The sequence below is a fragment of the Pongo pygmaeus genome, chromosome 2 (assembly GCF_028885625.2).
Source record: "Pongo pygmaeus isolate AG05252 chromosome 2, NHGRI_mPonPyg2-v2.0_pri, whole genome shotgun sequence".
NCBI lineage: Eukaryota > Metazoa > Chordata > Mammalia > Primates > Hominidae > Pongo > Pongo pygmaeus.
The window spans coordinates 164013255-164036595 of NC_085930.1; the positions used below are offsets into that span (position 1 = coordinate 164013255).

The 23341-nt window shown below is 40.3% G+C and overlaps 1 protein-coding gene across 8 annotated transcripts in view; it reads left to right on the top strand.

The window, feature by feature from the left end:
• The first annotated feature begins 248 nt into the window (after positions 1-248).
• The window catches only part of MME (membrane metalloendopeptidase), a 106235-nt gene continuing 83142 nt past the window's right edge, over positions 249-23341 (top strand). The window contains exons 1-4 of one of the 8 annotated variants that reach the window (XM_063661310.1): positions 4301-4773; positions 6331-6377; positions 8476-8645; positions 9378-9413. In XM_063661310.1, the coding sequence (XP_063517380.1) occupies positions 8486-8645; positions 9378-9413 (196 nt within the window). In that variant the 5' untranslated portion in view covers positions 4301-4773; positions 6331-6377; positions 8476-8485. Of the gene's footprint in view, positions 4774-6330; positions 6378-8475; positions 8646-9377; positions 9414-23341 lie in introns of all 8 variants that reach the window. The other 7 variants (XM_063661311.1, XM_054480052.2, XM_063661312.1 and 4 more) reach the window with 7 other exon arrangements.

Sequence of the window (23341 nt, forward strand, 5' to 3'; positions counted from 1 at the left end):
TCTTTCCAACAACATAAGTAAGGACCTCATTTTATTTATTTAGCCAGGGTCTCACTATGTTGCTCAGGCTGGTCTCAAACTTGGGCTCAAGTGATTTTCCTGCCTCAGCCTCCTGAGTAGCTGGGACTACAGGTGCACACCACCAGGCCTGATTGAGTAAAGACTTCAGAGTGCTTTAATTCTAATTAAACTCTCCCAACTTACACACCCCTGTTGTCTGGTTTTTAGTTGATCTTTTTTATCACCATTCTTTTATTTTTGTTAATGTTTGCTTAGATTTATTTACGTTGTTACTGTATTCTTTGTTTATCATTCTTTGTCACATATCAGATCTTCCATAAACTATTATTTTGCTTCATAAATTCATTCTCAAGAAGTTCCTTTGGTTACAGTCAGTGGTGGGAAGTTTTTCAATTTTTATTTTGAACAGTCTAGCTTGGACTACTTTACCATAAATCTTTAACCTGGAAATACTCAGGCTACACAATTAGTATAAATTCTAGTCCTACATCCATCTGAAGTCTGGCCGAATCATGAATTCTTACAGAAAGTTTTTGTTGTAAGTTTACCAGCCTGAGTCAGGACTGAAAAAGGCAAATATATTTATGTTTCTTGTGGAAGAGTAGGGGTGAGGAGTGGGAGTTGGGGCTGAGTTTCATTTTGTGTTAGCCCACCTTTTCACTTTGCCCTGGACTACACTTTCTATGAAGTCCCTTGGCACTTGCAAGTCCTGTTAAAGTGAAAGCTCTAGGTCGCTTAAGTCCGGTGAGGCCTCTTGAAATGGATAGATACCACCAGGACAGCTACTGTTTTCAGCACTCACATATCCTTCTTGATTTTTTTGTCTGTGTTACAGGAAAGACATCTTGATCCAGACCCCAAAAGAGGGTTCTTGGACCTCTTGCAAGAAAGAATTCAGGATGAATCCATAAAGTGAAATCAAGTTTATTAGGAAAGTAAAGGAATAAAGAATGGCTACTCTATAGGCAGAGCAGCAGCATAGGCGGCTTGACTGAGTATACTTACAGTTATTTCTCCATTATATGCCAAACAAGGGTAGATTATTCATGAGTTTTCAGGGAAAGGGGCAGAGATTTCCTGGAACTGAGTGTCCCTCCCCTTTTTAGACTATATAGGTTAACTTCTGGATGTTGCTACGGCATTTGTAAACTGTCATGGCACTGGTGGTAGTGTCTTTTAGCATGCTAATACATTAAAATTTACAAATAATGAGCAGTGAGGACCACCAGTGGTCACTTTCATGGCCATCTTGGTTTTGGTAGGTTTTGGCTGGCTTCTTTACAGTATCCTGTTTTATCAGCACAGTCTTTGTGACCTATATCTTGTGCCAACCGACCTCCTACCTCATCGTATGACTAAGAAGGTCTCACCTCCTGGGAATTCAGCCCAGCAGGTCTCAGCCTTATTTTACCCAGCCCCTATTCAAGATGGAGTTGCTCTGGTCCAAATGCCTCTGACAGCTCTCTTTGTTTTTGGCTTCTAAGGTTTTCCTTTACTTGCCTGCTGGCTCTATGGTGCATATAAAAACGCACTATAGCATTTTTAAAGGACTTAAAAAAAATTCATCAAGCATTTGTGTCACACACAGTGGTTTTTAAGGATCTATTCTGCAAACTGCTAGAACCAATGCATTCCATTCTTAATAACTTATGTATGGCCACCAGGAGGACTACTTTCTCCTCCATTCCTATAAGTAGCCAAACTGAGTGATCTTGGACCACCTCAGTAAGCCTCAGTTGTCTAAATTTACTTACTGTAAATAGTTGGGGACTCTTTAAGATCCCTTAAAAAAATTATCTCAAACTTGCATAAACTTCTGGGAGGAGATTTAGCATTCTTGATTTAAAAACAAACAACAACAACAAAAATCCTAAGTTTCTAACGAACTTTAATGAAATCAAGATATTGTAAGGCAGGTGTGAGTAGTCCAAGCTACTCAAGAGGCTGAGGCTGAAGGATCGCTTGAGCCCAGAGTCAGAGACCAGCCTGGGCAACACAGTCAGACCCTCATCTAAACAAAAAAACAAACAAACAACAACAACAACAAAAAACAGAAAGAAAAGAGAAAAAGAAAAAAATATTTGTTCTGGGAAACCAGTTACCAATCCATACTGTCGACTATCAGCTGAAAGTCAGAGTCTAAAAATAACTCTAAGTAGGCATTCTTTTTTCTTTTGTCATACTTTCTAAGTAAATCCTTTTTTTTCCTTTAAAATGTCCTCACCGCCAGGCATGGTGGCTAACACCTGTAATTCCAGCACTTGGGAGACCGAGGTGTGTGGATCACTTGAGGCCAGGAGTTCGAGACCAGCCTGGCCAACATGGAGAAACCCCTGAAACTAAAAGTACACACACACACACACACACATACACATACAAAATTAGCTGGGTGTGGTGGTGCGCGCCTGTATTTCCAGTTGCTCAGGAGGCTGAGGCAGGAGAATCGCTTGAACCCAGGAGGCAGAGATCACACCACTGCACTCCAGCCTGGGCGACAGCGTAAGACTCCGTAGGAAAAAAAAAATTCCAGTTGAGATGCTTTCCAGGGCGCTAGTCAAGCCCCGTATGCTTATTTGTGGGAGTGAAAACGCCAGTATTTCGGGATTGTTGTGAGGACTAAATAGTGTCTGTAAGATGCACAGAGAAAGCATAAATAGACGTGAATAGCACTTGTTAGGTCTACACACTCCATTTTTCCTCTATATTAATCTAATTATTTAAAGATTGGTTAGCTTTTTGGGGAAATGTCTCTCCATTGTATTCCACTTATTAGGATGAACTACCTTTTCTCCTTGCCTTTCGGCTTTCTCTGCTATGAAAAAGATGGAAAATTTTTTAGTACAAGGGGACTCCTCTCAAGCAGTAAATCATTTTGATATTAAAAACAGATAATTGCAAACCCAGTTTTATTTCAGTATGAATTCCGCAGTGGAGTGTGAATATGTGTGTGTATGTGTGTGTGTGTGTGTGATTACGTGTGATTCAAAAGAGGAAAGGGATCAGTATTAAAGGTACTTGTATACTGGAAGCAAAAAGAAAAAAGGAAGTTTAGTTCCTCTGAGCTCCTTGGCAATTATAGCTGCTAAAGGTTGCTTTTACAAAGAAACTGCCTTTGTGCCAAAAGTATTTATTTCCTTGTTTGTATTTACCCCTTTGAGGAGGAATCGCTGTGTCTTGAGTGAAAGAGGTGCGCTGCTTGCCTGCATTAAACTGTGAGGGTCCAGGCGCATTACGGCTGATTTCAGTAGGTAGAGCAGACACACTCTCTTTATTTTCTCTTATTTTTCTCTTTCTCACTCCCCACCCTCAACCTCCGATGTACACACGTTTTAAGATTCCCTGAAGTCAGGAGGTGGGAGCGGAGAGTTTCAGTACAGATCTTGACATCAGAGTACTCCGACCAAGAAAAAGAAAGGAAAGAAAGAGGGAAGCGGGGTGGAGAAAGCAGGAGCAAGGAAGGAAAGAAGGAAACGAGGAGGGAGAGTAAGAAAAAAGAAAACGAAGGAGGGAGGGAGAGAGGAAATTTAAATGAAGAAGGAAGGAAGCTTGGATTCAGGGAGGAAAGGGAGCGAGACAGAGAGCGAAAGAAGAGCGTGAGAAGAGGCAAGCATTACAGTCTCCGGTCCACAGGGGAGAGATGGAGCCTTCATCAGCACAAGAGAATTCCGAAGAGCCAGTGTATTGTTTTCTTGAAAGCCCCGAAGCTAAGCAATTCCAGAAATGTTTACCAAAGCCCTTTTGGGAATGGTGAGATGGGGGGTGGGGAGGATAGGACATTCTCATTGCCACCGCCCGCCCCCCGTCTCCCCGGCCCCCTCACACGAAGTGACTGGATTTGGGAGACCTAGCGGAAACCTTCAGGTCACCCAGGGAACTGCTCCTCTCGCTGGTCCTGCAGCGGCGAGGCGGGGTGGGGGGGTGGAGGGGCCTTGAGAGCGCCGAGACGCGCGGGGCGCGGAGATGTGCAAGTGGCGAAGCTTGACCGAGCGCAGGCTGGAGCAGCCGCCCAACTCCTGGTGCGGGATCTGCTGAGGGGTCACGGTGAGTCTCTGCGGATGCGGGTCGGAGGGATGCCCAGGTGCCTCGTCGCCCCCCGGCCCGGGCGGAGGCGGGTCCGGAACCTCCCCCAAGTCCGGCCTCAGCCTGGAGCCCGCGCGCCTTGGGCTGATGCACCGACTGAGCGGCGCTCGGCGGGGCTCCCAGCCCGCCACTGCCACCCGGCCCCGTGCGCTCATTGGTCGGGATGTGTCGGCTCAGCAACCTCCAACTTCTCCCGAATCCCACTGGTGAGTCCCAGGAGAGCGAGCTGAGGGAGAAAGGTCCAAAGGGCGCGAGCGCCCAGGGCGCTGGGAGCCCGTGGGACGGGCACGGGGAGGGCAGAGCCAGCCGAGGGGAGCGGCTGCCGGGAGGTGCGCTGAGCAGTGTCCGCAGCTAAGGTCCAGCGCGATCCGAGCGCCCAGGACCCTGCGGCCGTGGAGGAGGCGTGCCCTGGGAAGGAGCCGCTACTGGGACCTGAAGAGTGAGGGGAGGGAGAGGGCCCCGGAGGGTGACCTGGAGGAGGGCTCTGGAAGTCACGTCAGGTTGGCTCTTCAGGTTCATTTCCATAGTTCCCTGCGGCCTCTGCCTCGGGGAGTTATGTTTTGTTACCGAGATCCGCGCTACCAGATTGCACCGGGGCTGATTTGGGGGCTGGGAATTTGCCATTCTGCTGTACAGACACTGATTTTTTTTTTCTTCTTTTTAAAAATCAAGGTTTGTTTTCATTTTGGTTTCTGTCGGATTTTCTCATTTGTAACTCACTTTTCTATTTTTACTTTTCTTAACCGGAAGATCTTTTCATTATCCCACCTCTTCATCTTGCTTTTAACCTGATTTCCTATTATATAATTAATGCTTAAATCTCACAAGGGTTGGTCGGTGCGGGGCTGGGGTGTCCTTTTGTAGATGAAAGTTTAAGACTTCTTAACTGGTTTCAATCTATTTGTATTGTTTCAAAATAAGGGTAATTGCAACCAAATATCCCTCTTTAGCCTCTTGATCAAGTCGATTCCTCCCCCATATATGATTCAAATGGCAATTTTATTAAACTGAAAACTAGTACCTGACTTGCAGCGTCAGCATTTGGAAAGTGCTTATCGGCAAATCGACTGTATGAAGGCGTGTAGCTTCATTCCCTGCCATTTTTGTGGGTTTTAGCACTTTAAAAAATTGTCTGGTAATTTCTTGGACTTAACGCTGTGTCTTTGGTTGTAGAGCAGCACTAACCAGGGGAGTAATATGGTTGGCACTTTGTGTCCAGAACTCCGTATTTCAGGCTGGGAAACACCTAATTAATATCTGGGAAACAAGAAGATGATTTATCCTGAGTACCTCTGTCCTCAGCTTCGGCAGACACAGTCTAAATATGGAAACTGTTTCTCCTTCTTCCTGTGCCTCAGTTTCCATAATACAAACTGTGATTGCAAAGCACAGCTTCAGGAACCTGCAGATATAAGTTAATGTTATAATGTGCTATGAAGATGAAAATTGCTTAGCTAAGTCTAAGTCTGTAAGTCTATGAGATTTCCTTTTTAACAAATCAGTTATCCAGATTTCCTGCTTTGACTATCTGATATAGTTATGCTTATGCTCAACTGGTATAAGAATTGCTGCTTTATATTGCTTTGAAATGCAGCTTACACTTAAAATAGTAATTTATTCTGTTGGTAATATTGTCGAGCTGAAGTTTGCAGGTTCTTGTTATCTTAGACCTCCTAATTCTCTATTCTCATCTGTGGCAGTGTCCATTTTTCCGTTTAAACTTTTTATTTAACACGTCTTCAGTTGAAGTGAAACATTTTAAGAATACAGGTATGTTTTTGCATACCCTGCTTTATATGGGACTACAAGCATCAACTTGGTATTTTTGTTTGTTTGTTTTCTTTTGTTTACTTGTCCCCCTTAACTCTTCTCTATGGGATTGGGTGTGGTTAAGTTGGATATTCAGGTATTTGGGGTTTAGTCATATGTTCCACAGTGAGATTCCAGATACTGTCCCCTGATTTCTTAAAGAAAAATAGTGAACCTTCCAGAATTAACTGGAAACGAATGACAAAGTTAATTAGGAGATTAAACTTGCATCATTTCTGCTTTTGCTCAATGCTTTTGATAAAAGGCTACTAAGAGCAAAAGACTTCCTTTAAGAATTTACAGAGCATTTACAAGAGGGGGAGATGGAGGAAGACTTTGTGGGTGATTCAAAGATTATATTGTTTTGATGCAGCTTCTGTCACTATCTTCATTTCTCTGTAACTGTTTCTGCAAACTTAGGTGCTGACCCGTTAAGAGCCCAGCTGCTTCAGTACCCAGTCTCAAGGGTAAGGAGGAGAAGCCAAGGGAAAGTAACTTACAGGGAGAGAGAAATGCTTATCCACTAGCTTTACTACACCACAAGGCATGGAGTTTCCACAGAGCACCTGTAATTTAACCCTGAGGCTGCACTGGTTCACCCCATCGCTTTACTTTACAGGGACACGGACTGTCATTTCTAAGGAAGAACTAAGAAAAAAAAAAGTCATTTTGTACCAGTAAAACATTTCTCTACCTTGTCTTCTGAAATATGCAGGGGGAACAATATTCAGGAAAGGGAAATACTTTAGCAAATGTGCTTAACATTCAAATGTTCTTTAGGACAGTCATGAAACATGGGGAGACTGCGAGAATCATTATTGTTTACCTCTCTGTAAGGTGTCCAAAGTATTATTAAATTTGTTCCCCTCTTTTCTTTGCCCAACCAATACACTATTAAAATAGGACTACAATCAATGCAATTCCATATCATAACCCCAGGGGTGGTGAGACTAAGCCAGCATGCCTTACATAACCATTAAGTAAGACATTTTAACATTCAGGTACATTACATTCCACTTTTATTGAGCAGACACGGTTTTCATTGTCTAATAAAATATTTTTATTTGATAGTCTGTCCTTGCTTATAGCCTCATGTAATCAAGGGGACAGCATGTTTAAGACTTTGTATCCAGAACTTCAAGGTCTAGCTGTGGTTCGCTTATTAATAATTCACTGGGAAGGTTAATTTCTAGTTTTTTGCTGGGTCTCCCAGACCATACTTCAAATGTAGAATATGTTTCTTCTTTCTCCTATGCCTCAGTTTCCACAAAACACACCCTTAGAGAATTGTGTGTGTTCAACAAAGATCTTTAACTATAAGAGCATTGCTGAGTCGCCACTTCATCCAGGGACCAAATTCTAAGAGCAATTTGTATTGAGCTATAAACAGCGAATCTGCTAGTTTAAGATGTTCTTTTATACAGTCATGCAGAAAAATGGAAATTGTGTGTTCTAATCCTTGGAGACTGACTGATAAAGTGTCACTAGGCCCCTGATGAAATTTAATATTTAGGCTTATATCCCCTTAATTTTCCCCCTACATTTCTACAGTGAGATCTAAATTAGCTTTTACTGCATGATGATACAGCTTTATTTTGAACAGTGACCAAATGTGTTCTTTACAAAGAATATTGACGAGTTGTGTAGTCTTGAACACGTTGCCTGACTTCTCTGTGCCTCAGTTTCCTAATTCTTTATTCTATTCTGTGGCAGTGTCCACTTTTTGGTTTAAAGTTTCTAACACATCTCCAGTTGAGGTGAAAGATTTTAAGAATACAGGTATGTTTTTGCATACCCTGCTTTATACAGGACTACAAGTATCAACTTGGTAACTTTTTGTACTATTTTGTTTACTTGTCTCCCTTACTCCCCTCTTAAATGGGATTGGGTGTGGTTAAGTTGGATATTCAGGTATCTTTTGGTACAGTGAGTGACCATTTTCAGAATGTTGTCTAACCAGTTAATAGATACTGGTATCAGTAGTAGTAGTAATTTTGAACTGTAAAAATAAAAGTTGTTTTTATGACTAAAATAAACTACTTCATGTGTTCATTCCTTTTGCTGTTTATCTATATTAATATTTCAAATTATTGCTTAGTCAAAACCTCAAGGTATTAGTCATTGGTTTTTGAGCTTATAAAGGAAGCCACTGGAGCAAGATATAAAATTAACCTTTGATGTTAGTCCAGAGTTCAAAAGGGTGAGTTTAAAACTTTCTTAATGATGGTACAGCAATTATTTGCTTATAAACTGCTGAATTAATCCTACTTGAGTATTTAACCAAGTCTTACTGTCTAATTTTGCTGAGATTTTCAGTGATATATCAAAGCAAAACAAAACAAAACAACAGCAACAAAAAACAAAAGGTTGTGACTGAGACTTGTCAAATTCGTTTGGCTCTATATTCTTTGCATTCAGCAACAAAATTTTGACTTCTCAACAGCAAAAATGTATTTCTATTTTAAAATAACTGAGCCTTTTACTTTTATCCAGCCACTTTAAGCATTTGGACATTTTCTTTTTTATCTATTTGTTTTTCATTATTAGTGTTTTCATTTTTTGCAGATTTTAGGTGATGGGCAAATCAGAAAGTCAGATGGATATAACTGATATCAACACTCCAAAGCCAAAGAAGAAACAGCGATGGACCCCGCTGGAGATCAGCCTCTCGGTCCTTGTCCTGCTCCTCACCATCATAGCTGTGACAATGATCGCACTCTATGCAACCTACGATGGTGAGCTACTCCCACACCTGTGCATCCGTAAATGCAAAAGAGAAGGAAATCTTCCTCCATGCTTTTACCATCTATCCAACAAATGTGTTAAGGATAGAGGTACTTAAAGACTGACAAAGAGATTCGTTTATAAAATGTAACATCAGTATGTCAAAACAATTAACTTTGAAGTACAGTGCCTTTTATGTTTGAGCTAAGTTATTCATTGCAAGTATATTTAGTGCGCTCATGCTTACTTATGAGGAATCTAAAGTATGGTTTTATTTGATTAAAATATACACAATTTTATGGCCAGCTTTAGTAATAGTCATTAGTCAACTTTTGTTGTGTCATTGAAATTCTAAAGGGCTTCACAGGAATTAAACAAATTTAATTTGAGTCTTGGAAGTTTTTTACAATAAGGATTGAAAAAGATTGATTGTTTAATGGTTAAAAAAAATGATTACCAAGCAAAAACAACTGATTATTTCAATTTAATAGGCCTAGGGCTTAGTTGGTAGAGAAGATATAATAACACATTTTTCTTCATAATCAAAATTTTAAATTTAGATTTTACCTATTTTATTTTCTTATATTTTTTCTAACCACTGACAATGATATATAATGTTCAGTTTTTAGTTCTTGCTTTAAGAAATTGCTTATTTAATTGGCAGTTTTTAAAAGAACAGAAGAAAAATAGAAATTTTAAAATATGTGTTGCCAATATTTATGCATATTCTCTCCTTTTTCTAGATGGTATTTGCAAGTCATCAGACTGCATAAAATCAGGTAAGAAATGGTTTTTATGTGTAATAGTTGTACAACTGATGTATAATATTTAAAATTAAATGCTAATCTTAATTTGCTTTGTTTACACTTTTATTCATTGTAGATCAATTATTTATGTGTCTGGCTCTGTAATCAATGGAAATAAAAATATATTTAAGTAGTAGATTAATTAGCTTGTCTACTCTGAAAAATATATTACTATTTTCAGCCCTGGGCTGTATAGCAGGGCAATAGAAAACTATATCGCTATGTATGGAGCTTGCCATGTAGTTGAAAGAGAATGAACACATATGAAATGTTAAGATTCGTATCATTGTGTTAAATTTCTCAGTGCAGCTCACTAGGTAGGTGAGAAGAAGGGAGTGAGATGTAGGCATGTAAATCTAGATGGAGAAGTTAAAATTTGGGAAGAAACTTCTTCTTTTTTTTTTTTTTTTGAGATGGAGTCTCGCTCTGTCACCCAGGCTGGAGTGGAGTGCGGTGGCATGATCTCGGCTCACTGCAACCTCTGCCTCTTGAGTTCAAGCGATTCTCCTGCCTCAGCCTCCCAAGTAGCTGGGACTACAGGTGCCCACCACCACGCCTGGCTACTTTTGTATTTTTGGTAGAGACGGGGTTTCACCATATTGGTCAGGCTGGTTTCAAACTCCTGACCTCAGGTGATCTGCCCACCTCGGCCTCACAAAGTGCTGGGATTACAGGCATGAGCCTTAAATTTGGGAAGAACCTTGAAGTAGGGCTAGAATTTAGATGTGGCGGTGCAGAAGAGGGAATTCCAAACACAACAGAAATAAACTATGTTATTAAGAAGTAGTAAAAGTGTACGCTTGATAGAAGGGCACATTATGGAGAACCCTGAAAATCCATGTTTAGCCTTGATATTGTAATACAGGAGAAACAGATATTTTTGAACAAAGGAGTGATCAGGCCAAAGGTGAAAGATGATTCCGGGAATGTGAGATTGGATGGATTGAGTGAAAAGGAGGGCAGGCAGGTGGGGGCTGCTTCTGTACTCCAAGCGTAAGCTAAAGAGGTTGGCCTGTGGTGAGATAAGAGTGCTATTGAGATAATGGGGAGGGAGAATTGGGTGACTCAATAGAACTGACTTGCTAAATAAATGAATGAGTTGAGAATGATGCCAAGTTTTAAAACCCAAGGGACTAAAGAGAAGGAGGCAGCCCACACAGAAATGGAGAGGTTATGAGGCAGATGTGGATGTGTTTGTTCTAAGCCATGGGTAACAGCCACATGAGAAAAGACAGCAGGAAGGTAGAGATGAGGTTTAAGATGCTGGAATTTGGATTTGGGATCTCTCAGTTTAGGAGTGATAGTGGAAGCCTTGGGAGTATTTGAGTTCTCAAAAGAAGAGAAGAGGTTCAAGGGCTAAACTTAAGACAACATCAATGATTAGAAGAGAAGAAAAATAAGAGCAGAAAACAGAGAAGGGTATGAAGCTATATAAATCCCATCAATTAGAGTGTGGTGAAAATGGGAGTATTTCTTCTTTCTTCAAGAAGAGAAGGAAGGTGGTAGCTGAGGGCAGCACCTTGGGATATAAACACAATGTTTGTGCCCTTTAACAAGAGATTCTAAACCTCCTTTTAACATCTATGTGTCTTATAAGAAATAAATAAACTGCTCCAAATAATTTTAACCATTTTCTGCTGGCTATTTTTAATTTTATTTATTTATTTATTTATTTGAGGCAGGATCTTGCTCTGTCATCCAGGCTGGAGTGCAGTGGTGTGATCACAGCTTATTGCAGCCTTGATCTCCTGGGCTCAAGGCACCCTCCCACCTGAGCCTCCTGAGTAGCTGGGACTATAGGCACCTGCCACCATTCCTGGCTAGGTTTTTTTTTATTTTACTTTTTTTGTAGAGACAGGGTCTCACTATGTTGCCCAGGCTTGGTCTTGAACTCCTGAGATCAAGTGATCCTCCTACTTGTCTTCCCAAAGTGCTAGGATTATAGGCATGAGCCACTGCACCCAGCCTTGGATATTCTTTACTTGGATTTTTGTTATTCACTGAACTTTGCCAAAAAATGACAGGAAAATATCTGGCAATTCTAGGTTATAATCTAATGTCCCGAATGTGTGCCCTTTGATTTTTTTTTTGTATTGTTTTTTGATGGGTTTTTTTGCTCTGGGTCACAAGTGCAATGGCTAGACACCCTGAGATGTGATGTGGGGAGCGTGAGGGAGACTTGATTTATATGTTAGCCATTTGCTGCTCAACATAGTAAGTTTTTCTCAAAAACAAAGTTTCTTTATTCCTCAGGGAAATGGCTGCACAGGTACCTTGGCTGGGGGGATCTCCGTGGTCATGTGCAAAAGTCAGCATGTGCCCAAGTGGTCAAAGTTAACATTTACTTCCTCCCCAGATCCTCCTATGCTTCCTCTGTCTACCAGCCACCCTGTTATATGCTCAGGCTGTCCTGTTTTGGCAAACTTCCACTTACATATTGACTACTAAGGGTTAATTCCTCTGTCTTTAATACACTTGACATGTCTCTTTGGTATCTTAATCTATAGATTATCTCTTCTCTCACTATTTTTCCTTTTTCTCTTCTTTTCCTTGAATTTTATTTTCGAAGAAACTGGATTTTTTGACTAGGTAGGCGTATTTCTATAAACGACAAGTGATTTTGCCTCAGAGATCCAGGCAGGTTTTTCCTCGCAAGGAGCAATGTGACATTCAGAATCTGGAATCTTAAATGTGACTTAATATTTAGAGATATGATTTTTAAATAGTGTTTGGCAAGTCTCAACTCACTAAAATGTATTTAACCTGTATCCTTTAATTGTAGCTTAGAAATCAAACCAAATGTAAAACACCTTGCAGGATGTATCTTGGCAGAAAAATGTATACAATAGAAATAACTTCAGTGGTAAACAAGGTTGCTGTATAGCTGTATATTTTTCTTCATTCTGCTCTGTTAGTTCACAAGCCATTAGAATACTTGTTCACATTGGTAGTTACTATTCTTCCTAGGAGAATAAATAAGATGACACACACCCTCATGGATACTCTTCATACTCATAAACACACACACTCGCACACACACACACACACACACACGCAGTCTTCTGCTGGTTAGGAAATCTTTTCTGCCACAGAAAAATACAACTATTGCTTTTAGAAGTTGTTGCAAATTAGGAAAACCCTAGAGGAAATCTTGGACAAAAGCAAGTATTAAAGAAGAGTGGCAAGAGTAGAGTAGATGGAAAGAAAAAGAAATATGAAAAGAGAAGGCTGGGCATGGTGCCTCACACCTGAAATCCCAGCACTTTGGGAGGCTGAGGCGAGCAGATCACCTGAGGTCGAGAGTTCAAGACCAGCCTGACCAACATGGAGAAACTCCATCTCTACTAAAAATACAAAATTAGCCAGGTGTGGTGGCGCATGCCTGTAATCCCAGCTACTCAGGAGGATGAGGCAGGAGTATCGCTTGAACCCAGGAGGCAGAGGTTGCGGTGAGCCGAGATTGCGCCATTGCACTACAGCCTGGGCAAAGAGAGTGCAACTCCATCTCAAAAAAAAAAAAAAAGAAAAAAAAAAGAAAAGAAAGAAATATGAAAAGAGAAGTGTTGAAAAAAATATAAAATATCTTACCAGCAAGTCTATAGGTCACTTTAAGAGAGTGGGTAGGTTGAAACCTGAGCTCAGAAATTCTTGAGAATGGGAAAAGCAAGTATTGACACTCAGGGTGCTTACATTATGTGGAAGGTGATGGCCCCAACTTGAACCTTTCTTCCAGTGGAAGGGAATGTCACAGCAAATGTACTTTTCTCTTTGATTCTTCGAAGTCAAGGAATAGAAGTCAAGCCATACCAAGACAGAAGTAAAATATTGCAGAAGGCTGTTTCAAATCTGTTTGGTGTTACATATTTTAAATCTGAGCATCTAGGATTTAAATATTTATGATGTACATAAAATGATGTTTATATATACTTCAAATTAACTTGCCTATATGTGTAATGCATCAGTATGAAAGATTACACCAGACCTAAAGTAAAACAAATACCACTTAAGAAATAACAACTTAAGGCAGGGATCAAAATGCTTCAAAGTATTATTCATCACTTATTTACCCTATAAGGTTGTCAAAAACTTAGAGTTATAGAACTTGTATGTGATTTTGCAGACTTTTCCATGTAAGTCTAAATCCTGAAACTGATTTCCATTGCATTGTAACCTCCCTAACTTAGATTTCAAGGAATCTTGTGCTTTAAATCAGGGTTTCTCAACTCAATCACTATTGATATTTTTGTGCTAGATTTTTCTTTGTTGTGGGTGCTATTCTGTGTATTATAGGATATTTAGCAGCATCCCTGGCCTCTACCAATTAGATGTCCAGTAGCAGTCCTCTCCTAGTTGTGACAACCAAAAAATGCCTCTAGCCATTACTAAATGTCCCCTGCAGGCAGCACAGTCACTTATGACTGGGTACTACTGGTTTAAATGGTCTCAAAATGTTATCAATGCTTCCCTCTTAACGGTAGGCAGGATAATGGCCTTTCAAAGATATTCACACCCAATTCCCAGAGCCTCTGAATATGTTGCCTTATATGGTAACATGCCTGTAATCCCAGCGCTTTGGGAGGCCAAGGCGGGTGGATCACTTGAGGTCAGGAGTTCAAGACTAGCGTGGCCTACATGGTGAAACCCCATCTCTACTAAAAATACAAAAATCCAGGCATGGTGGCACGCGCCTATAATCCCAGAGGGAGGAGAATTGCTTGAACCCAGGAGGCAGAGGCTGAAGCGAGCCAAGATTGCACCACTGCACTCCAGCCTGGAAGACAGCGCAAGATTCTATCTCCAAAAAAAAAAATACAACAGAGAATTGAGGGTTCTGCAGAAGCATATGTTAGATGTGTGGTCCTAAATTATCCAGAGGCCAGAGAAGCCAAGCTAAGACGTGATCAATACAGTTTACAAGAGAAAGTGGGACCACCTCCACCTGTATAGTCATGCAGGTTGTACACTGCATATTTGTTGATGGCAGCCTTGACAGACAGGCTTGTAGAACGTCAAGACCTGGATGAAACACCTCTCAGAACTGTCCACTCCTTTTATTCTAATTCTGCACATACCAAGAAAACTTTTGATGATTACTTAATTATTAATACCAGGAGAGGTGGCATTCTGTTACTTGAAAGATATTTTCAGCATGGTGAGATAATGCACAGCAGTCCCCTTCTTATCCTCTGAGGATCCCCCAAGACCTCAGTGGATGCCTGACACTGGACTGAACCAGTAGTGAACCCTATATATGCTATATTTTTTCCATATACATACCTATGATAAAGTTTAATTTATAAATTAGACATAGAGATTAATAACAATAATTAATAAAAAATAGAACGATTGTAACATTATTCCAGCATCACTATTCTTATGGTTTGGGGCCATTATTACGTAAAATAGGGTTACTTGAACACAAACACTGTCATCCTGCAACAGTTGATATGATAATAATGGAGAAGGCTCCTTCGTGACTTTCATCACGCTATTCAGAATGGTGCATGATTTAAGACATATGAGTTGACTGTTTCTGGAATTTTCTATTTAATATATTGGACTGTAGTTGACCATGGGTAACAAACCATGGAAAGTGAAACCACAGATATGGGGGAGACTACTGTATGCACATGCTGATTTAATAATAAGATTTGTGTGCTTTGAGCTATGACCCTTGAACTGAAATGAAGCTTGCAAATGTCTGCAAGGGCCAGATCATGGTGATGCCCTAGGTGATGTATCTTGGCAACAGCTAGCCTTTTCCTGGCTGCAACAAGGCATCTCTGCCTTCTTGCCTGTTAACACCTTGAAACCTCCATGAAGAAAAACAGCACAATTAGGTAAATACAGGAAGGACTGATGGCTAACTCATGGGGGCTACTGGCCCTGTAGCAGCCTTTTAGTGTAGGAAATGAGGCTATTTCATTATGTAATTAAGTTTGGAAAAAATCCTTCATGGAATAAGAAAGCAGTAGATATCTTAGTAGGAAGACCACTGAAGCACACCTTTGTTAGTTTAAATGTGGCATGTGGCAATTTGCTTTGGGTGGCTTCCCTGGCACAATTCTCGTGAAAATTGTGTAGGGATATTACCTTACATTTATCCAGTCAAAATTAGCATCTGTCAATCAAATCCTTTCCAAGAAAGGGAATCAATTATATGATAAATACACAAATATATAACATGTGTTTTTTACCCTCCAGGGAAACTTTAAGCAAGTAGTACACCATCATTTTTTAACAAATGGTCAAGAAATTGAAAACATACATAAGTTGAACTAAGCAGTTAAAGGGAAAGAAAATTAGCAATGCCTGGTAAGCTAAGTGGTACTCCAAAGGTTTATTTTACAGCTACAGAAATTATCTACATGTAGAGGGGGTGGATACAAACTAGCTTAGGCTGGGGTGAGAATCCTGGTTTGACATTTAACATTTTAGAATAAGAGATACAGAAAGATTCCTCTGTAGTTGAAGGATCCTGTTTTGTCCTACTCATAAGCAAATCCATGGGGTAGCAAGGTGCTTTCTGGTAAGCCTTTGATGTGATATGAAGCTCAAGTTGATAAAATAGATTAATTGAAGGAAATTGAAAAATACGCAATTTAAAAAACCGTAAGGAGAATGTTGCACAAGCTTTTGAATCCTGTAAATTTTCATCTTTAAGACCATTCAGAAAAGGAGATTTTGTCGGGGGCCAGTGGTGGCTTGTTTTGATCCTATTTCTGAACTGACTGAAAACTAGAATACATTCTTTCTGTTCAAAACATCCTAGACGGGCCACATATTAGTGAGGCCTTCTCCAGAGAACAGAACCAATGGTATATGTATATAAAGTCTCAGTATCCAAAGGCCCAGGAACCTGGAGTTCTGATGTCTGAGAACAGCAGAAGGTGGATGTCCCAGTTCCAGAAGAAACAGAGAATTTCCCCGCCCTCTGCCTCTTGTTTTATCTGGGCCCTCAACAGATTGGATGATGCTCAGCCACAATGGTGGTTGAGTGTGGATCTTCTCTACTCAGTCCACTGATTCAAATGCCACTCTCTTCCATAAATACCCTCACGGATGCACCCAGAAATAATGCTTTAGAAATAATGCTTTATCAGCTATCTGGGTATCTCTTAACCTGGTCAAGCTGATACCTAAAATTAACCACCACAGGCTACAGTGAAAAAGATAGTTCCAACTGTGAGTGAGGATGCAGAGAAACTGAATCATCATACATTAATGGTGGGAATGTAAATTTTAGTACATCTGGATCAACATGATAGAAACATTTTGGAAAACAGTTTGACAGTTTTTACAAAATGTTAAATATACACTTTCCATACAACCCAGCAATTCTACTCCTAGGTATTACTTAAAATAAATGAAAACACATATCGTCACAAGGATTTCTTTGTGATTGTTCATTACAGCATAAAGCTGTTTTTATAAATAATTTATAAAAGCCAAAATATGGAAATATCCGAAATATATATTAACAGGTGAATAAACAAAATGCCATATAGCTATAAACTACGATACCACACAGCAATAAAAAGGAGCAAACTACTGTTATGTGCAGTGGTGTAGATAAACATCAGAAACATTATGCTAAGTGAAATAAGCCAGACACAAACTGCATATTGTAAAATTCAATTTATATGAAATTTCTAGAAGAGGCAAAACTATAGGGGCAGAAGACAAATATTGATTGCCTGAGGCTGGAGATGAAGCAGGGATTGGCTGCAAATGGGCATAAGGGGACTTCTTGGGGTAATGGAAGTGTTCTAAAATTGGACTGTGACAGATTCTCAGCCTTTTGGCTAAAGATCAAGTGTAAATTGGATTGTGGTGATGGTTGCACAACTGTATAAATTTACCAAAAATTAATCAGGTGAATTTTATGGTATACAAATTAATAACCCAAAGCCGTTAAAAAAAAAGCAAACAAAAATTCACCTTCATTCTTTCCCCCATCTCTCCAATGTCCATTTTTACATAGTTATCTCATGTTTTGATCTTATGTGTGCTATTGTATGTTGAGTCCATTGAGTTCCATTTTTGCAGTTTAAATGATTATATGTAGTTTTCAATGTAGTTTTCAAATCTTCCGTAAATAAACTCAAGCTTTTTAGTTTGAGTGAGCCTCTATTATTTAATTATATTAGCAATATATTGATGAAAAGTCTCTGGAAATAGTAAATCAACTGGGAAGTTAAAATTATTTCAGGATTAGGTGTTGGAAGCCCTGTTTTTACCCCCTGGGGTTTCACTTACAGAGGAAGTCAAAGACATATGTATCCAGGTGTATCAGCCATCTGGATCAAAGCCAGACCACTTGGTCTACCACAGAGCAGTTAGCAGTTCCTGCTTCTGGAAAAATGTGTTGGTTTTTCACACGGGTGCTGTGAGATGTTTCCGTTTTCACCGTAACTGATAGAAAGTCAAGAGCCAGGACGGGCGCTTTGGCTCACGTCTATAATCCCAGCACTTTAGGAGGCCAAGGCAGGTGGCTCACAAAGTCAGGAGTTCAAGACCAGCCTGGCCAAGATGGTGAAACCCTGCCTCTACTAAAAATACAAAAATTAGCTGGGCGTGGTGGTGGACGCCGGTAATTCCAGCTACTCGGGAGGCTGAGGCACAAGAATTGCTTGAACCCGGGAGGTGGAGTTTGCAGTGAGCTGAGATCTTGCCATTGCACTTCAGCCTGGGCGACAGAGTGAGACTCTGTCTAAAAAAAAAAAAATTGAAAAAATGAAAAAAGAAAGTCAAGAGCCAAATTTGAATTTAACTTGAAATTATAGGACTTCTTTGTATAAACTTGCTGCATCAGCTTTATTCCTGTTCCTCTTTTCTTTCTCATACAATGTATATTAGTTTATTTTATGTATCCCTCTAAGGCCACTTTGAATTATTTTAGGAAGAAGGTAGGTTAATAATCAGATGAATAGAATATAAATTCCAACAACTGATATGTGCAGGAGAAGGGCTGTTAAATTATAAACTTTATTTCAAAGAGATGCAAGTGTTATCAGTAACGGAGGCACAATTTTTGGAAGCTTACTGCTTCTTTTTCCACTAAGCCAACTTTTAGCATGGGAGATCTGGGATGTAAGTTTTGGCCACATCCTGTGTTATTGATATGTGATCCTAATTAAGTCAGTTCAGCTTTCTGCATTTCATTTTCGTTATCTACAAAATTGGAATTAAAAGTGTCTCATTTTACAGGGAAACAGCAAAGACTAACGACAGCCTATTTCATGTTACATGTGCTTCAGGGAGATGCACCATAGGTGTAATGCATAGATATGATTCATATAACAGCTTATTTCATGAAAATTACAAATGTACTATTAAAAATTTTTTTATTGAGATTCAAATAAAAATCAAATCAAAAGGTGAACAGTATATTTTTAAAGAGGAAGTTGTAGCCAGAAAGAGAAAGAAAAGAGAGAATGTGGTACATTTTACATATTCTCAAATAAAAATGTGTCCTCCTTTATTAACAACATTTTATATGATTGCTGTGCTCTGTCTTAGCATGGGGGTGACAGTTCAGGCTTTGAATCAATTAGAATGAGCACAATCAGAAATGAACACTTGAATCTGTGTTTTCTGTAAAGAAAAACCTGCCAACAGGGACACCTTAGTTTGCAAACCTAGCTAATCTGCACTCACCCTTGCCAGTACCCCTTTTCTCACCTCTGATTAATCCCTAAAAGTAAGTAAGTCAGAGGTCTGCATCAGGAGAATGACTAGATCCTTGGTATTCAATGCGTGGTCCATGGACCAACAACAGCAGCAGCCGCTGAGAATGTGCAAAAATGCAGAGTCTTAGGCCCCGCCTCAGACCTACTGAATCTGCGGCTGCACTTTCAGTAGCCTCTTCAGGTGATCTGAAAATTAGGTTGAGAAGCACTGAAGAATAGTGATTTTCAAATATGGCTGCTTATTACAATGATTTGGGAAGCTTTTGAAATGTATCCGTACTACTGAACCTTCTATTCTTCCTGGGCACACAAAGTTTCCATTTCTTCAGTGGAGTAGTTTCTGTTATGTGTTAGGAGGAAAAGCAATTTAAGTAAATGAATAGATGTTAAGGGATATAGGAATTGCCTAGATATTTGCATTTTTAAAAGAAGGTACATATTGACCAACTGATTGCTTTAACAGGTTCAATTTCAGACTGTGTGCTCAGTGAAGACTTTAAGTTAGAGAGGAGAGACACTGAGCCTGATTTTCTGCTTATCGTGGACAAGCTGAACCTGGAATGTCTTCCTAAATTTCCCCAGTGTAATGCAGGCATGATATTTCTGTAGAGACATTAGAACAACTTTTTCCCTCTTCCATTCATTCATTTATTCATTTATCTATTCATTAGTTAATTAATTTTTTTAATCTTATTTTTTATTTTTTTTGGAGGCAGGGTCTCCTTATGTTGCCCAGGCTGACCTCAAGCTCTTGGACTCAAGCAATCCACACATCTCAGCCTCCCAAGCAGCTGGGACTACAGGCACATGCCACCATACCTGGCATTCATTTTTTTTTTTCCACAAAAGCATTAATCAAGCACCTTCTAAACATTGAAAACTAGACATTGGAAATACGAACTAAAATACCCCCTGCCCTCAGGAAAATGAAAATCTGGTCAGTGTGACAGACATAAACAAAATTACCATATGGTTTGATAAGTGCTATGATGGTGATAAGAAGATTTGTGTGCTACAGGTGCCCTGAGAGAGGAGCACCTAAACCAGAGAGGGTCTGGGAGTGAGCAGCTAAAGTGATAGCAATGAGGCCGGGAAAGCAGTCCCACATCATCCGCTACGTTCTGAAGAATAGTTGGATTGCCCAACCAATGGTAGCAGAGGAGAGCACGTGCATAGTTTGTATGCAAGATGGAGGCAAGACGTCATTATCTCCTGACGTCTATAGAAAATGAATAAAATTAAAATGTTGCAGGGGACATCTAAGGGATTTTAAATACGGGTGTGTGACATTGTCAAGATTGGCTGCTGTCTAGCTCAAGCCTGGTAAAGTGGAGGCAAAGATTTACCCAAACAAAGGAGTAACATTTCAGTGCTCCTGGTGTGTGAGAGAGCTTGGCAAGACTGAGAAACTGAAAGAATATCTGTAAGGCTGTCATAGAGGGTGTGTATGAAGATATGAGAGTGGAGGCAAGAAGGAGAAGTGTTCACTGTTGGCAAAAGAAATAAGTAGGAGTTGGATTTTGTGGTCTGTATTAAAGTGAATGCACTTCCTTCTAGTAGCGGTGGGAAGTCACAGAAGGAAGGGTTTTAAATGGCTCATGACTTTATCAGAATTATTGAGAAAGATCACTGACTAGAAATAAAGAATGGCTGTGGGCAGGAAATTGGGCTACTGCACTTGTTTGGATGAGTAGTATAGTTGCCTGGATTTGAATGGCAACAGTTTTTGTTGTTGTTGCTGTTGTTTGTTTGTTTGTTTTGAGACAGGGTCTCACTCTGTCACCAAGGCTGGAGTTCAATGGCACAATCACAGCTCACTGTAGCCTCATCTTCCCCACACTCAGGCGATCCTCCCACCTCAGCCTCCTGAGTAGCTGGGATTACAGGCATGCACCACCACACCCCGTTTTGTAATTTTCTGTAGAGATGGAGTTTCACCATGTTGCCCAGGCTGAGAAATGGACAGATTTGAGAAATATTTACTGGGAAGTAGAATTCATAAGGCACAATGTTTCTGTAAATAGGTGAGGTTGTGAAAAGGAAGTGAGGAAAAGGTAACTCAAGTTTCTGGCTTGGTAAATTGGGTGATAAGTCAGCCGTTCATCAAGCTAGGGAGCACTGAAGCAGAGCTTATTGGGTGATAGGCTGGGACCAATGCAGTGAAGAGTTCACTTTGAGATAGTTTAAATTTGAGATACTGGTACATATTCGATGTGGTAGAGTCCAGGGAAGGTGGATGATATGGTTGAGATTTCCTAGGGAGGAAATGGAGAAGAGAACCCCGAATTGCATCACATAAAGCAACATTTAAAAACGAGAAGAGGAAGAAACTCCAAAAGAAACCGAGAAGAAGTAATCAGAGAGGTAGAAGGAAAATGAGCGAAGTGTAAAATCACCAAAGCAAATGGAAGAGCAGATGTCCAAAATTAGAGTGATCATTGGAATTAAGCACAGCTGAGAGATTGAGTAGGCTAAATGTTGAAAGCAGAAAGGAAGACATTGAAGGTTCAGGTGAAGATCAGCTGGAAAATTGATGGATTTTGTCCAGGGGAAGTAAACGAGGATGTATATCCAGAGAAAAGAATATAGGATGATTCCGAGATAAAGGATGGCCTCCTCCTCCCCCTTTTATTTAATACTAGGGAGAAAGAAGCCAAGATGGCTGAAATGCAAATATGTTTGGAAGCTGGGAGGGACAGGAAGCTGAATGGGTCATCATCCAGTTGCCTCTGTGAAGTAACAAGCAAAAATCTCCCCCTGGGAGTGAGCTGGTAGAGAAAGTAAGTAAGGAGAGTATGAAGACTGGAAAGGGTCCATGTGAGGAGTGGGCCATGCACACAGAATTGATGGCTCTGTTGAAGTAGAAGGCTATAACTTGAAATGGCATTAAACCAGGCAGTTGTGGGGTTTCTCCAGCATCACCGATAATAGCTTCAACAGATATTGTCAGCACTGTTTTAGATGCTAAGGATACCTAGCACCTAAACGCAGAGTGAGCAACACAATGTCCCTGCTCACAGCTTACAACAGTAAAGGAGACAGTAAATAAACATACACACATATAAAAAACATTATTAGATAGACTAGAGTTGGAAGGGAAAAGGAAGGCAGCTGGATCAATTCAGGGTAGGCTCATTTGCAGGGGGCAAGGGAATGAAATACTTTGGTGAGATGATGGTTTCAGGGATGGCACCGCAGGATGTATGCTGGATAGAAGATATAAAAGAAAGGTAAAGTAAGAATAGAGTGACTGGCCGGGCACAGTGGCTCACGGCTGTAATCCCAGCACTTTGGGAGGCCAAGGCGGGCAGATCACCAGGTCAGGAGATCAAGACCATCCTGGCCAACATGGTGAAAACCCATCTCTACCAAAAATACAAAAAAATTAGCTGGGCATGGTGGTGCCCGCCTGTAGTCCCAGCTACTTGGGAGGCTGAGGCAGGAGAATCACTTGAACCCAGGAGGCAGAGGTTGCAATAAGCCAAGATTGCGCCACTGCACTCCAGCCTGGGCGGCAGAGTGAGACTCTGTCTCAAAAAAAAAAGAGTGGTTTTCAGTGAAGTCGAAGAACAGGTGTAGAGGGAATAAAGAAATGAAAAAAACAAACAAAAAAAAACACTTCTAAGAATCAAAAGATTCTTTTTGGAGAAGGAGGTTACTCAAGATGAAGATTTCAGAGGTACAGCTGTTCTGGGTGATGAAAACATTAAGATGTCGTCATGAAAATGTGTGGACTAATGTGAAGTGAAGGTGAAAGGAGAGTTCAGATGGTCAAGAAATTCTTAAGCTAGAGTGTAGCAGAGGTTGTCCACAGGGTCTCTGATGTTACATATCAAGATGGTAGAACTTATGTGGAAGGGCAGACTGCACAAGGTGACAGAGTCTTAAACAAGCAGAGATGAATGCCTCTGGAGTCAGTAGAAGACAGAGATAAAGTAGGTGAGGCAGGGATGGTTGACTGGCAGAAGCTTAAATAAGCAGAGTGGACAGTAAGGATTTGGCTATTGCACAAAGTGATAACAGAAAACTAGTTTTGCTTTTCCATGTTGGGGCAAGGTGGAGGAATATGCCACCTGATGAGATTAGTTCATATGGGTTAGTATTTTCAGTACACGTGTTGTCATATGTAATTATCACTCAAAAGGGTAAGCAGCAACTAATAAGAAGAGGTGCTGGAAGGCCACCTGTCTGGCATATAGTGTGGGATTC